The following is a 15,965-nucleotide window of genomic DNA, read 5'->3' on the forward strand; positions in this document are numbered from 1 at the left end:
GGTAAGTGTATGTATCTCCAAAAGTGAAAACAAACAAAAGAAAAGGAGGGGCGGGGCCTCTTCTCTTCTTAAGAGTCCCGTACAAGTCATGTTCTGGTAACCTATGATCAGATCCGGACGGGTCAGCTGGAAAAAACCCGTTATCCCAGAGGGAGAACAAACTGATCAGCATGTAGGTCAAAGGTACGCTTAAAGGATCTAAAAACAACCTAGTTGGAAGTATGAGAGAAGGTATCTTAACAAATATATAATAAGAACTAAAATAAAATATAGAATCAGTGTCTGAAAACTTGAAATACTTCGAGATATTTATTCTATATTTTATTGTTTTTTAATTATATATATGTTGAGAACTCGTCACTCATACAGTGGATACCAATGTAAATACTAACAACAATACATTATGCGACTTTTTTCAAAAAAAAAAAAAAACAATACATTATGCGACACAACAGATAAAAAGAAGGTGGGGAACAAAGGACATATGTCATTCTACTTTTAAAAAGATAAGAAAATCACTACAACGATATTGATAGACCCACTACAATGCTCGACCATAACACAATGGACTACGTTTCAGCATCTGGTTCGTCACTCGTTCATAAAATAAGGACACATAACATAGTTCCGTTTCATTCTCTTGTTTTTCCACTTTGAAAAGGTTACCTTCTTTTTTCTTCTCTTGTGGCATTATTTGAGTGGACAGAGAGAGAGAGAGAGAGAGTGTGTATGTCTTAACTGATGACACTAGACATCAGGGAACAGAGATGATCTCTTATAGATCTTTGTTTCTTGATTTCTCTAGAAAAAGACATGACTTTATCGCTAAATAACGCCAAAAGCATGTCTCACTGTTTATGATATATGAATACGACCAGGCGTTTGTGCTCAGAACAGAACTTTGGAATAGGACAAGATGAGAAAAAATAAACAAAGATCCTTAATTACCAATAATCTGTGTAAATATGTGGGAAAGACAGAGACAGAGACATAGAATATAAGTATAACCCCTATATTCATTGTTCTTTCTAGATTGAAAAAAAAATATCCAAGAAATTTGATAATAATGTGTGTAGAAGTCTTTACTTGTACAGCAAATGGACTGGTCTTTGAAGGGCCATCGGGAGATAGTCTCTATCATGAAAATTTGTCAGCTAAAGGAGCCTCTAATAGACGAAATAAACAAGTGCAGCTTCTTTGCTTTCTTATCTACCTTGTTTACCCTGCAACCAAATATTCACTTGGTCTCCTCTGAGGAACAGGACAGACCAGTGAAGAGGATGTATGGAAGATATAAATAATTGAGTTGAAACATCCAATTACAAGCAGCCTAAGAGACGACTGTTCTCATCACAAAGTGGTCCGGATGGTAGCAAATGATTACATACACCGAGAAAACAAATCTTAAAATGGACTTTGGTTCTCATACCAAATATCTTCCAATAAGCAGTTCATTTCCTAGACATAGTCATGAATCATCGAACATGACTCGACCAATGAAAGAAAATATATCCTTTAGACGTATCAAGTTATATATATGTTACATAGATAAGCAGTTCATTGCTCTGGAAATTTCGAATAAAAACATGGCAGACAAAACTGAAGTCAGGAACCCAACTCGCCTTTCATAAGGACCATGTGACACAGAATAGTTTTTTTCCCTCATGTAATGACAGTGGGCTTCTCCCTCCCTGTAAACTCCTCCAGCTTTGATACAGACAATGCAAGATCTGTAGCATGAAACCAAGAATAAATCATTACTAAACTCATGACTGACATTTTTATGTCAAACGAAAAAAAACAGGAACGAGCCTATCAAAGGTTTTAGAGCTATCTGTGCATCCACATCATGCTTTGAAACGTCTGGCTCAAACTGTTCAATGTATATTCGAACCGTGGCACCAGCTGAACCAGTTCCCTGGAACCAAAAAAAAAAATATAATATATATATATAAGGACAATGTGTTAGGGGACAATGAGTCTCTCTGTACATATGAAACTCTTAATATGATTTAAAACATACGGATAAACGAAATATGATTCTGGATCCATCCGTGAAGACAAACCGAACACCTTGCTTGGATGCAACACTTCCATCAACCTGCCCACAATTATATAAACTTTCCCATAAAAGGTATGTACAGGCATGGTTGGATCCCCATAATCAATATTATTTATTATCAGACTTACAGGGTCCGTGTATGAAAAGTCATCTGCAAACTGGAGGACATAGTTTCCTGAGAGATGAAAATTGTTATGAACATTTGAAATAAATTAATTTAAGTACGGCCAAAAAGAACTAGGTTGAACCTAACCATAATTTTCACCGGCCTTGCTCTTAGCCACGATATCTCTAAGATATTCGATCATTTTATTGGCTCCTTCAGATTCACATTCCTGATTCAACAGTCATGGAAAAAATAAAGTTAATTATTTTGAGACCTGTTACAAAAATCATACACAATCTTACTTCATAGTCGTATCTGGAAAAAAAGTTCCTTCCATATGTCGCCCAGTACTCGTTCACAACATCTGCAACAGAAACCAACTTCTCCCCTGGTTTCTTGTCCTTGTTGCGATGAGCTAGGATCGAAAGCCACGCTAATACAGCCCTGTCATTTAAGGTTAAGAGTCATTCTAAAATGTGAGTTTATAAAGAAATGCGAGTAGGGAACAATTCCGAGTGACACCTTAAACCTAATTTTTAAATGATGAAGTAAAGACGACCATCTCGATAATCTTCATACATTGCATCAAGATTGTCATGTCGCATATTCACAAAGTTTCTATCTAGCATTAGGTTTAAGAAAGAGCGTACCATATGCCATCCTTCTCACGGATGTGATCAGAACCTGTGCCAAAGCTCTCTTCTCCACAGATTGACAATTTTCCAGCATCCATAAGATTCCCAAAAAATTTCCATCCGGTGGGAACCTACAAGTACATTATCAAGAAATATATCATGATCATTTATCTGGTTGTACACCTGAAAAAAATAAAACATATGTTGACTAAAAACTGATTTACCTCGAAGAAAGGAAGCTTCAACTTCTCGGCAACACGATCCAGAGCACCACTAGTTGGCATAGAACGTGCTAGACCCTGAGAATAAGATTAACATCCATTAACTTTAACCGGCATTATATCTAAGAAAATGATGAAATAGAACTTATGCATAGCAATCTCACCTTAGGACCAGCACGGAAATATGGAATTGCTTCTTGTGCATTGGCTGCAATGATAGCAACAGAGTCTGAAGGAGTGACAAAGAATTTGTTTCCTAAGACCATATTTCTGTCACCATCACCTGTCAGAAAAAAAAAACTATTACAGTAACTATGCTAAACGAACCAGAACAATGGAAAGATGTATGTCCACAATCATACCATCACTTGCTGCTCCGAAATCAGGTCCATCGTCACGATACATGACATCAACCAAATCCTTTGCGTATCTGTATGTAAGAAGGTTTATAGAGGTTATATACCAAGTGAGTATTGTCAAACATCTCTGACGTTTGTTTCTTACGTCAAATTAGGATCTGGATGGCCATGCCCAAAATCTTCCAGGGGAACTCCGTTGGAAATTGAATCCTACAATATATAATTTACATCAATCATCTGAAAATTCTAAAAGTTCAAAAACAAAATGTAACATTTATCTTAATGTCCAAGACATACCGGTTTGGCTCCAAGATTATCGACAAAAATTGGTTTCGCATAAGCACCAGTAACAGCATGCATGGCATCAAACATGAACCTAAAGGCAAAGCAAAGAAACAACAACAAAAACATCAGCACCTAAAAAGAAGACACTGAAAACTTCTAGCCTATTTGGCTCTAGATGTAAGAACATACCCAAAATCTGATCTTGAAAGAAGACCTCTAATGAGATCAAAGTCAAACACATCCTGCATAAAACACCATGGACCTATTCAGTGTCAAAGCATACCAAGATCATAACAATGAAATAGAAAACGCATGGGAGTATATTCTTACCTCCATGAGCTCCAAGTAATCGGAAACAGGATCTATAACTTCCACACTGAAATTCCCATATTTAGTAACTCCAACATGAGAAAGATCAATGTCGGGAATCTCTGCCACCTTAATCTCAGAGATCTAAAATGTGTAGCAGAGACTTGATCATTAAACAAAAAAAAAGAGAGAGAATACAAAAGTGATCATCAAGGGAAAACATAGCTAGAGAGAGCTCAAGCAAACTTAAGCAGATACTTACTGAAAGTGTATTTCCATAAATTTTGTCAGTAATGGATTCAGGAGCTGGCTGACCACTGCTGTAATTGAACTGGAAATTAATATAACGATCAGATAAGTTAGGTGATTCATCATCATCGTCTAGAAATATTATCAAGTATAATTCATCGTTGTTCAAGACAGAAATCTCCACACATGCCACTGATAATTCACCTTGATACCCCAGTCATATTCAGGTCCACCAGGATTATGACTTGCACTCATAATAAATCCTCCATTTGCCTGTGAGAATAATTATCAGTATGAGTTGTGGGGAAAAATGATGTTGAGCTCTCTCTAAGAAGAAATAAATAGAAACGATTACCTTTCGTTTCCTGATTACAGCGGAAACCGCTGGGGTTGACAAAATGCCTTCCCTACAAGTATTACGTTTAAGGTTAATCTGATGCCAAAGTTTCATTCGTATAAACAATGGTACCAATCTTTCAAGAAACTTTAAATGGGTAAGGAAACAAACTGTCCGACTAAAATTTTTCCAACTCCATTCCCAGCGGCAATTTTGATTATGATCTGCAAGAAAAGCGTAGGGCTTGAAGAATGAAATGAGTAGAGAGTAAGATAACTTTTGGAAGGGATTGAAAAATAACCTGGGAGGCCTCTTTGTTGAAGTAACGACCATCACCTCCTAAAACCAATGTGGCGTCCTTATAGTCCTCCAGGGGCAATGAATTAAACAGTGCCTAAAAACCACAAGAAGATTAGCAAAAGTCACCCTTTCAGAATAGCAATCGAAGTAAGCAGCACCTGGATCCAGTTGGCTAGGTAATTATCTTGCATGAAAACTTTCACCTGCATTCATGAAAATTCGAGACTTAACTTGGCTCTTCAACACCAAACCAATCACATACACTACAAGGCTTTGGATAAATTAGACAACAGTTATGTTCGTTTGGTTGCCGCAGTTTTCGGCGTCAGCGTCGGCGTCAATGAAAATAGTTGTTGTTAGTTTTGTAGATGCCGACGCCGATGCCGATGCAGTTTAAATCACAGACGCAGATTTTTTCGACGATCGACGCGAGGATGCAGCAGCGTTTAGACGCCGAAGCAGTACCGGCCTCAATGAAACGAACAAGAATTTATTAAAAAAATTGACGCCGACGCAGTGGCAGGTAGCTGCGTCAACCAAAGGAACAGGACTAACAAGTAGGAATGGTAGTATGATCACAAAAACGCTTGGTAAGACCCTAAAAAACCAATGAGTGAGTAAGTAAGACTAGGACCTTCTTGCGGAGGCCGCTAGTTCCAGTCTTCTGCCCCTCGATAGGCTTCGTCGGCAACGATTTGATCTGTGAAAACGAATTCAGAAAACTATCATTCGGATGGATTCAGAGGGAAAGAGATAATAAACCTCAATGCTTTCGCTTCCGGCGATGATAGGACCAGACGATGCTGCTGTAACCGATCGCAAACGCGAATTCGGCTTGGCTCTAAGGTGAGTCCCGGAAGATAAGAGAGAAGAGTGCGACGACGACGATGATGAAGAAGAAGGCCACAGCGGCGAGTACTTAGCGCCGGCGAATCTAGAAAGGAGAAAAACGGTGTCGAATCTCGCATAGGTCGACGACATTGCTGAGATTGGCTCAGGCCGCGAGTATTGGTACTCGGGAAAGTGTGCGTTTAAGAGTGAGTGTGAGAGAGAGAGAAAGGTGAAGATCGCAAGTGTAGGATTGCCACATGTACTTGCTTCACTTATCTAGAGACACTATTTTTTTTTTTCTTTTTCTTTTTATTCTTCTGTGTTTCAAGTTTCAGTGAAGGAAGGATCCACCTCATCTACTTATTCCATGGTATATTCTACTCTCTTTTTTTGTCGACTTTTTTTTTTTTTTTTTTGTAAAATGTTAAATTATTATACCAACTTTTCATTTTTTGACAAAGACACAGAGAATACAAGCAGCAGAATGCAGAAATGAAATCTAAACAGAGCATTTAGTGAACAAGTAGACTCTATTACGACAGACTGAGACCGTAGAGGCGAACTGGAGTTAGCGTAGCATCGATGGTCCAAAGAGAAAGGATAAGCGAACTGAGACCTCAGTTGCCGCGAGTTCTCGGAGAAAAAGGCAGTTCAAACATTGAAGCAACGGAAAACCCTACAGCTTCCGAGAATCCCAATCATTAATACCATCACAAAGAAACACATCACGGGACCGCCAAGATGTTCGAAATCGCCTCACTGACAGCACGAAGAAGAATCCACTAACAGGCGGTGCCGTCGTTCGAGACTGAGATTGGAGATTGCTGTCACCAAACCTCTAATCCCGGGACCGTATACACCTTCCGAGAATTGGAGGTCCTCATCTACTTATTCGATGGTATATTCTACTCTCTCTTTTTTTTTGTGGACTTCTGCAACAAAAAGCATTTTTATCTGTGAGAAAATTACGTTGATCACACATTTTCCTACTGTCTAATTACTCCTAGAACACCCTAAAGTTGGTTTGCATACTTTGTGCCTAATAAAACAACTAATTTACTTCTGACTAAACGTAAAACTAATCCACATCTTTCTCAACTTCTCATTGTTAATTTTCGACGACGACTCTATTAAAAAGATTCTCATTTTCACGATTGATTCTTTTGATTTTAATCCGACAACATCAAATCTAATCTTTAGAAAATATTCACTCCACTCTCGATTTCTGACAAAATCCTCCATATAATCATGATTCCAACGAAAATGAATATTCATGCTCTCTTCCGACTTTTTAAACTCTGCCCTTCATACCTAATTGTATAAAGCTTTGTCACTCTCTTCCTTTATTGTCGTTCACATCCACGGCCACAATTCACCCATCCACCATGCACACATCCATGATACTCTCATACGCGATGTATCCGTTCAAGACGAACCATCCATGTGAACTCATATGTAAGGATTACGTCCACTTAGAACAAGTCCTTCGATACATTTTACATGTTAATTTAGTCCTTGATCCGATGATGCTATCTAGTCTGATTCCGCCACATGGGGTCAATATGTAGATTGTTAGTGTAATGCATCCACATAGAAGGGTCGGAGGTAATAGCAACCTCAATAGAGATGACAACAAGATTTGGTGAGAGCAGTGGAGTAAACAACGAGATCAGCACGTCCGACTGCAAGATTTACGATATTTATGGTGGCAACAACGAGTTTAATAAAAACAGTGGTGTTATGAGAAAATGGAATCAGTGAAGTGGAAAGACATGAAAGGGACGACAAAAGAGTGACAAAACGGTTGATACTAATACATTGGTTTTGTGTGAAAATATTCCACTATTTGGCAGTGCTGTAAGTGAGGATCATAGCTATAGTATGATCGCGTCATAACATGGTAGAAGTTTGACGATGCTATCATCGTGTTCTCTTAGATAAATGAAAAATATGTATTTGATTATGGGAGAAATCGATGAAAAAATAAAGAAATAATTCATTTATTAGTTAGTTAGCTAGGGGCAAAATGATCCAAAATTTTTAAAAATAGCTACAAAGTGCTCTTAAGAAACAAAGTATGTCTAAGTGTAATTTTAACACACAAAAATGTGCTAGCGTAATTTAACACACAAAAATGTGCTAGTGTAATTTTAACACTCATAAGTGTAAAGTGTTATCCATCATTTTACTTGTAAGATTATTTGGTGACTTGTGGAATGGAAAATAAAACAATGGCTTAAAATAAATGGCTCTTCTCTAGTTCAGATGTATATTGCCAATTGTAAATATTTACTGTCATTGAAACATGAATATTGTTTGAAAGTAACATTGTATTTTTGTATAATTTACTGAAAATACCATTGTTCTTCTAACTATACATAGTAGTCTGATTAAAGATAAATTTTTTGCTACTTACATGACCATTTAAATATAATGCACCATCATGAAATTATTCTATTATTTAAATAATTTTCAATTTTAATTATTTTCTAATTTACTATAACAAAATCGTACGAAATTTATTTTTATTATTCAAATAACTAATTAAATTCATAACAACTAAAATATTAAAAATAATTATATTCTATATTTTTATATATAATTTCTATACTATGAATAAATTAACTATCATCCACCATAAAATTATTATACTATATAATACATTTATACAAAAAAATAAAATAGTCAACATATTTTAAATTTTACATCTACAATAATAATTACCTAAATGACTAAAAATTAGAAAAACTAAAATTTGGTTTAAAACAATATTTACTGAAAACATGGGTTAAATTCTAGTTTTATACGTTGATGAAAAAAAGTCTAGTTTTATATTATAGTTGAAAACGAAAATAAAAAATGTAACATATCTTTTCTATTACCTAAATTTCAAATATAATATAATTATTAGTTAAACACAAGCTAAAAATATAATTACTAAAGTTTTTATAGTATTTTATAAATATTTTTTAATCATCATAGTTTCTGTTGAAGAATTTTGGATTTTAAAATTATATGGGAGACTAGTGAAATCTACGGGTTGATAATAAGTATTGAATATATACATATATATATATATATCATTTGTGGTGGTCGAGACATTATATAAATTCATTCGCTTAATCTCGTACTTTCCTAAATCAGTCTTGTTTTTAATTTGTTTCTATAACACTTTCCACTAGTCATGCCAATTCATTTCTAGGTCCAATTCCATGTTTCCACACAGACATATCCATTTTCTCAGGCCATGATCGCACACAATCTTGCAAGAAATATCCTAAGAAAGTTCTTCGACCCTTGAAGATTAACTTCGAATAACAAAGAACAAAATTCCATATATAAAACACATTACTCTTTCACATAATCTCAAATTCGATAACATCCTACAATACTGGATTGTCACGAATCACGTCCTCGCATTGATTGATCTCAAAAGATCGGAAACTTTGAACCTTGATGCAATTTCTGGCGACACCTCTTGTGATCTTTTTTGCTTGATCCTCCCTTGTCGAACCCTCTCTCAACAAACTCATTTATGCTCTAACTTCTTTCTAGAATGTTTATGAACTATGAGAGAAATAAGAACCCAAGGTTCTTTTTATAGGATTCTTAGACTTGCTCACCAAGCCAAGCACTTATTATCCGTTTCCTTACTTGTCTTGTCAAATATCAAAATCAATACCTGACCCCTTCTCATGTAATGTGAGATTGACTTAATAGCGACGCCGTTTTATATTTGTAACCTCTTTCGATTCATAATCAGCCTCGATTAACTTCTAAATAAATGAAATTTCTGACAAGTTTTATCCCTAATTAATTCATTAAATATTTGGTCGCATTTTACTTTTACACTTGCCCCATCTCAAAAACAAATTAGAAATCTCTCTACGCAAGAAGTAATTCGACGATGGCTGACCATTTGTGATCAACACCACATAGCGAAGGTGCATCCGCAGCAACAATGAAACTTTCGAGATCCATCACATGTAGCTCCTTTTTGCTTACATGTCAAAGGCCACCAATGCAGCCCATACCAACATTGGCACAAGAAAGCTCAGTACTCCCGCAACCTAAAAAGGAAAAAAAAATCAACTCAAGCCAAGTTGAACCTCCTCGAGAAACCAAAGTTTCAATCTCTTGTAGCCGTATGTCCAGTCACCAGGAAAAGTCCATATCTAGTAGAGGTTCTACTCCAAATTACAAAATGTGTTACTTTTCTTTTGTAAAAATATATTGAATATTTTATTAAAAAAATTCAAAGCCAAAAAAGACTAAATTTTTTGGGTCCTAAGCAGTGACTTATTCTGCTTGTGCCATGGGCCGGGCCTGCCAGTCACCATCGAGTCCGAAAGAACCCCAGAGCACGCAGATACGTTCCCTCTTTGTTTAATGTGACTGGGGTGATCGTGGGATCAAATTGAGCTTAAGAGTTAGTGGCTTGTCGTTAAGGCCCACATTGATTTTGTGTTGCTGAGTTGGCGCGCTTATAAGACTCACCCTCACCTAGTCTCACCTCTTTTATCCCACTTAGAGTCTGACTGGTTCAAACGCAGCGGTTGCGGTTGCGATTGCGGAAGTTTGTGGATGCGGGCGGTTACGGTTTCTAGCGGTTTTAAGAGATTTGTACGATTGGTACTGCGGTTAAAAATTGGTGCGTTTGCGGGTGACTTATGACTGGTTAACTATCAAATGTGATAACAGTCAAATAATAAATTAACAATATTTACGTTTAATATAATCATAAAAATATCAAAAATCATAAAATTATAATAAATATAAAATTTATATTTAGAAAGTTATAATTTTAATTTTTGAAAATTTATTGAAATTGTTTTTATTATAAAATTTTATAATATTAATTAAAATATAATAGATATATTTTAATATTTTCATAATTTCAATTTTAAAATTTTTATTAAATATTTTTACTTTTATATATATATTGTTTTAAAAAAAAGAAAATTTTTTTACCCTCCTGCAACCGCCCGCAACCGCAAACGCTAGCTGGAACCAGCTTTTGAATTTATGAGATTTTAAACGGTTTGAAGCGGTTTAGAGCGATTTGAGTGATTGTTGCAAACCGCCGACAACCGCTACCAACCGCAAAAGCTGCGTTTGCGGGTGGTAGCGGGAAAACCAGTCGCCCCCTTAGTCACTTTGCAGCAAGTCAACTTTGGCAGGGCATGGCAGGTAGTATAATTAGTTTTTCAATTATTAAAAAATTAGGGTATTGCCTCCATCAATTGCTTTCGTTTCTATTAATTCAATAAACCAACTATCATCATGTAATTGTCTTTTTTTATCGCAACCGGTTAACTACAAGTAGGTAACCCGTATTAGACTGAGATAAACCGGAATCAAGCTTACACGCACCCAGTCACACCTACTTTGCCTCTTTGCAGCAAGTCAACTCTGGCAGGCGTTTTTCAAGTTTTTAAGAAATAAAGGTATTGTCCCTATCAATTGCTCTCGTTGCTATTATTAGTTTAATAAAAGCAACTATCAGCATGTAATTATCTTGCAAAATTGTCCCCTCATTCGATTTCATGAAAATTAATAAAAAGGAATACCCAATTAACACAAAAGACATGACAACAACTACAAAGAGAAATCAGGAACGTAAAGTTTGTATATATCATTCAAAGATCGAGGATTACTCCTTTCTGATCGGAGTTGGCGGGAAAATAGAAAAACATCCAAAACATGTTGCATGCCATATTAAACACGTAATTTTCACCTCTGTATATATAATCATAACTAGGTGTCTTGCCCGCATATGCGGGCTTAATCGTTTAACAAATATTTATTAGTTTATTTTTTATTAATTTAAAAACCATCATAATAACTTATTATTTATGTTTTCAAAAAAATTAAATCAAACATATATATATATATGACCAAAATCTAATTAAATATATATGTTTAATTAAAATTTATTAAAGATAACATTGACTTTAACCACTGAATTTATTATAATTGTTTTATAGTTTATTTTTAAATTTTATAATTAAAAAATATGTTTTAAGATAACAACACAATATATAAGACTTATCTTATTTTTAAAAAAGTTAATATTATTAATAAAAATTCGTTTTTGGTTATATAATTAATTATATATAAAATTCATTAAGGGTATCTATACTATTATTTGCGAAGTAAATTTTTGGAATCGAGCTCTCACGTTAAAAGTTAGAGCGGCTAATATCTATAATACCCTTAATGAATTTTCTAAATAATTAATTATATAATCAAAAACGAATTTTAATTAATAATATTAACTTTTTGGAAAATAAGATAAGTCTTATATATTGTGTTGTTATCTTAAAACATATTTTTCAATTATAAAATTTAAAAATAAACTATAAAACAATTATAATAAATTCAGTGGTTAAAATCAATGTTATCTTTAATAAATTTTAATTAATTATACTATTATTTGCGAAGTAAATTTTTGGAATCGAGCTCTCACGTTAAAAGTTAGAGCGGTTAATATCTATAATACCCTTAATGAATTTTATATATAATTAATTATATAACCAAATTGGTGGTTTGACTATTTCATACCTAGTAAAATATAATAACTATTTTCTTTACTAATTACCTTTAACTTTATTTTTCTTTTATTTCAGTAACATAACATAATTTTCCTTTTCCTTTTTAATATTAATATTTTTCACATTATCTGAAAATTTCTTATTATAAAGAGTAAATACATAAATATTAACTAAAATTGAAATATTAATCATTTAAATATAAGAAATCTAAAACAGAAACATTTTATTTTAAATACATATATAAAGAATACCGTATTAGGTTTTTAAGAATTTCACTTGGAGAGCACGTAGCAAAATATTTAACATTTATGTCCTTTCCATTTACCAAAGAGATTTAACCCTTCTAATCTATTTTGTCGGTCCCATATTAAATTTGACACTCACACACACACACACACACACACACACACCGTCGTCACACGAGCTGTAAAGTGTTTATTTTTAATTTTGGGTATTAGACAGGATTAATATTCACAAATGTGGTGACGTCATTATTATAGACTAATACACTATGTTACATGGAAACGGAAGCGGGTACGTGGAAGCGGAAGCGTATGGAAGCGCAGAAGCGAGATTTTTTAAAAAATTAGGAAGCGGATACGTGTTGGAAGCGTATCATATATATATATATATGAATATATATACTTATGTAAGATTATTTTTTAAAATCTAAAACTAAAAATTATATGATTTAAATTTAAAATAAAGCATTTATTCTTATAATAATTTTCAAATGACTTCATATTTAAACTGTGAAAATACACATAAATTAAATTAAATAATATTATATTATATTTTTTTAATTCCTTATAATTAATTGACATAATATATTTGAATATATGATTTATCTTTAATAAAAACCTCAATGCATAAAGATAATTTATAGTATTAGTTTTAATATTTATATATTTTTATTCTCTCTATTCAATACTATTAAAATTTGGATTATATATAAATTAAAAACTATAATTTTATATTTTTATTGATATAAGACATTGTTTTTTTTTAAATGTAAGCGTGATTCCAAAACGGAATCGTAAGCTTCCAATGTGTTTTTAAAGAGAATATTTTAGAAGTGTTTTGGAAGCGAGATTCCGTAAGCTTCCACAAGGTTCCGATTCCGATTCCGGTTCCGAAGCGGGAAGCGGACGTCCGATGAAGCTTCCGTGCAACGTAGCTAATACATAACCAACTTCGTCTCTTGATCTCTACTAACAATTACCGAAAACCAAAGCACACGAATTTTCAAATCTTTCTCCTCTCTCTCTCTCTGTTTTCCTCGTAGATCCCTTTCTGTGTGTTCGAATCTGAAGATCATGGGTGAGAAAGGCATCTCAGGTTCGTTTGAGATCTTTTTGTTCACTCTTCTTCTGTTCTTGATCTGACGCCGTTGAATGATCTTTATCGAACTGGGTTAATGGAATTTTTTAAGTTTCTGGGTTTGATTGTGTCTCTATAAAGCTTTGATCTTTGATGATATATCTCTTCTTGGGTTATGCTTCTATAGATCTCTCTGTCCTTGGGTTATATATGTCTCTGTACCGCGACAAGTGTTTAATCTTTACTTTGTTTCTGATAACAGGTAATCTCAAGAAACTAACGATCGAGACAGGACGTTCAGAGACTCTCGTGGTCTGTTTCGGTGAAATGCTGATCGATTTTGTGCCAACGGTGGGAGGTGTTTCGCTCGCTGAAGCACCAGCTTTCAAGAAAGCTCCAGGAGGTGCACCTGCCAATGTTGCTGTTGGTGTCTCTAGACTCGGTGGCTCCTCTGCTTTCGTTGGAAAGGTTTTTGATGATTTTATCAACCAAATCCAAATCGCTGTTTGAAATCTAATCTTCGTTTTCAAAATCTAGGTTGGTGATGATGAGTTTGGAAAAATGTTAGCTGAGATTCTAAAGCTCAACAATGTGGATAACTCTGGGATGAGATTCGACCACAAAGCACGTACTGCTCTCGCCTTTGTTACGTTAAGAGCTGATGGAGAGAGGGAGTTTCTGTTCTTCAGACACCCGAGTGCTGATATGCTTCTTACCGAGTCTGAGCTTGACAAGAACCTAATCCAAAAGGTAAAGGTTATGGAGCTCCATCCCTCTTTTGATCCATATTTATACCAATGAGGACTAAGTCCGGTGGCTTCTTACAGGCCAAGATCTTTCACTACGGATCAATCAGTTTGATCAAGGAACCTTGCCGCTCGACTCATCTTGCAGCTATGAAAATCGCTAAAGCCGCAGGGAGTCTCTTGTCTTATGACCCCAACTTGAGGTTACCATTGTGGCCATCAGAGGAAGCTGCAAGGAAAGAGATCATGAGTATCTGGGATCTAGCTGATGTTATTAAGGTATGATGATGCACTCCCACGTTTCAGATCATTACTAGTACTGAAAATGACAAACGAAGTCTTGTCTGGGAGTTTTTTCAGATCAGTGAGGACGAGATTACATTCCTGACTGGTGGAGATGATCCTTATAGTGATGAAGTTGTGTTGCAAAAGCTCTTTCATCCCAATCTTAAGCTTCTTGTTGTGTCAGAAGGACCTAATGGCTGTAGATACTACACTAAGGTTTGCTTGTCTATATCATTTTACATACACTCAGGCTGTGTATATATTATTAGGTTACTTATTTTTGGTAGCTTTATTATCTTGTAGGAGTTTAAAGGTAGAGTTGGTGGAGTGAAAGTGAAAGCGGTTGATACAACCGGTGCAGGAGATGCATTCGTGAGCGGTCTATTAAACAGCTTAGCTTCTGATCTCACTCTTCTCACTGTACTTACTTATCTCTTTCATTTAAATATCTTCTTCTATGGCTTGTGAACTAAGGTACGTACATTTTGTGAGATGTGCAGGATGAGAAGAAACTAAGAGAGGCGCTTCTATTCGCAAACGCTTGTGGAGCCATCACAGTAACAGAGAGAGGAGCTATTCCAGCGATGCCCACCATGGATGCTGTTCAAGAGCTTCTCAAATCTTCTCGCTCCTGAAAATGCTCATAAAGTCTCTTTTGAGTGAATCACTTCATTACCTTTCTCACTGTATCTTTGTGTTTTTTTTTTCAATCTTTTTCCCAGTTTGTAGGAACTCAAGAATGTTGTGTGTGTGTGTGTGTGTTTTTAGTTTGTTGATTGATCTTCTGGAGTTTTGATTTGGTTTTAAACTGCTTGTCGTTTCTTGTTGCCGAGGATAATCTTGGTTTTAAACTGCTTGCCGTTTTGTTTTCTGAACAAAACTAGTGGGCGTATATACCGAAGCGAAGTACTAGTTATTAGTCAAACCGGTTTAGGGTTGAACAGAACGTGAGTAGCACGTGACACCTCCGTAAAAATATACCCAAGTCAGATTTTAAATGGGAATGAATAGGAGGTGGAGTATAACCGACATTTCACAGTAATAACGGCGTTAAGAAGGGAACGTTGAGTCTTGGGTGGAAATTTAACGAACTTTAAACATTTGTTTCGCGGTCAGAATACGGGACGAGAATTCTCAGGTTCATCCAGTAGCACAGTACTTTCCTGGATCCAGAGTCTGAATAATGTGAAGAAATTTGATTACGAGGAGTAGATGATGGCTTCGGATCCAAAGCTGAAGGCAGAGATAGGTCCGGATGGACTTGCAAAAGAAGCGCCAGTTATTGCCTACACCAGAGAAGGTAATCCTAGCAATTACTCTCTCTCTCTCTCGATCTATGTGTTGTTCTTCAGTGGTTTCTGATTTT

At 35.2% G+C, this 15,965-nt stretch overlaps 2 protein-coding genes across 3 annotated transcripts; one reads left to right on the forward strand and one right to left on the reverse strand.

Moving 5' to 3' along the window:
- Positions 1-1,394: 1,394 nt before the first annotated feature.
- LOC103832797 (phosphoglucomutase, chloroplastic) lies at positions 1,395-6,015 on the reverse strand. 2 transcript variants are annotated; one of them, XM_033282079.1, is made up of 22 exons: positions 5,626-6,015; positions 5,498-5,563; positions 5,022-5,066; positions 4,865-4,957; positions 4,735-4,787; positions 4,582-4,633; positions 4,413-4,499; positions 4,240-4,308; positions 3,999-4,121; positions 3,858-3,910; positions 3,681-3,759; positions 3,529-3,593; positions 3,387-3,454; positions 3,189-3,307; positions 3,028-3,102; positions 2,819-2,934; positions 2,471-2,612; positions 2,316-2,397; positions 2,191-2,237; positions 2,024-2,101; positions 1,813-1,918; positions 1,395-1,730 (listed from the first exon to the last, which is right to left on the reverse strand). In XM_033282079.1, exons 1-22 carry the CDS (start codon positions 5,842-5,844, stop codon positions 1,663-1,665), a joined length of 1,905 nt encoding a protein of 634 aa, XP_033137970.1. In that variant the 5' UTR covers positions 5,845-6,015; the 3' UTR covers positions 1,395-1,662. The 2 variants fall into 2 exon arrangements, with proteins under 2 accessions (XP_033137970.1, XP_009107139.1); XM_009108891.3 differs by having other exon boundaries at positions 4,431-4,499; positions 5,626-6,012.
- Positions 6,016-13,336: 7,321 nt separating this feature from the next.
- On the forward strand, positions 13,337-15,455 carry LOC103832788 (probable fructokinase-7). The gene is made up of 7 exons (XM_009108881.3): positions 13,337-13,586; positions 13,831-14,036; positions 14,106-14,318; positions 14,396-14,593; positions 14,675-14,815; positions 14,903-15,019; positions 15,100-15,455. Exons 1-7 carry the CDS (start codon positions 13,565-13,567, stop codon positions 15,232-15,234), a joined length of 1,032 nt encoding a protein of 343 aa, XP_009107129.2. The 5' UTR covers positions 13,337-13,564; the 3' UTR covers positions 15,235-15,455.
- The last annotated feature ends 510 nt before the right edge of the window (positions 15,456-15,965 follow it).

The sequence above is a fragment of the Brassica rapa genome, chromosome A10 (assembly GCF_000309985.2).
Source record: "Brassica rapa cultivar Chiifu-401-42 chromosome A10, CAAS_Brap_v3.01, whole genome shotgun sequence".
Taxonomy (NCBI): Eukaryota; Viridiplantae; Streptophyta; class Magnoliopsida; order Brassicales; family Brassicaceae; genus Brassica; species Brassica rapa.

What these genes read in the sequence shown, in the direction of transcription:
- LOC103832797 (XM_033282079.1), bottom strand. Translation starts at nt 5,844, where the DNA reads ATGTCGTCGACCTATGCGAGATTCGACACCGTTTTTCTCCTTTCTAGA. An exon ending in CCGGAAGCGAAAGCATTGAG is followed by an intron (nt 5,564 to 5,625) that starts GTTTATTATCTC and finishes TCGTTTTCACAG; the next exon opens with ATCAAATCGTTGCCGACGAA. An exon ending in TTTCCAGATACGACTATGAA is followed by an intron (nt 2,398 to 2,470) that starts GTAAGATTGTGT and finishes CTGTTGAATCAG; the next exon opens with GAATGTGAATCTGAAGGAGC.
- LOC103832788 (XM_009108881.3), top strand. Translation starts at nt 13,565, where the DNA reads ATGGGTGAGAAAGGCATCTCAG. An exon ending in GGGTGAGAAAGGCATCTCAG is followed by an intron (nt 13,587 to 13,830) that starts GTTCGTTTGAGA and finishes TTCTGATAACAG; the next exon opens with GTAATCTCAAGAAACTAACG. An exon ending in ACAAGAACCTAATCCAAAAG is followed by an intron (nt 14,319 to 14,395) that starts GTAAAGGTTATG and finishes GGCTTCTTACAG; the next exon opens with GCCAAGATCTTTCACTACGG.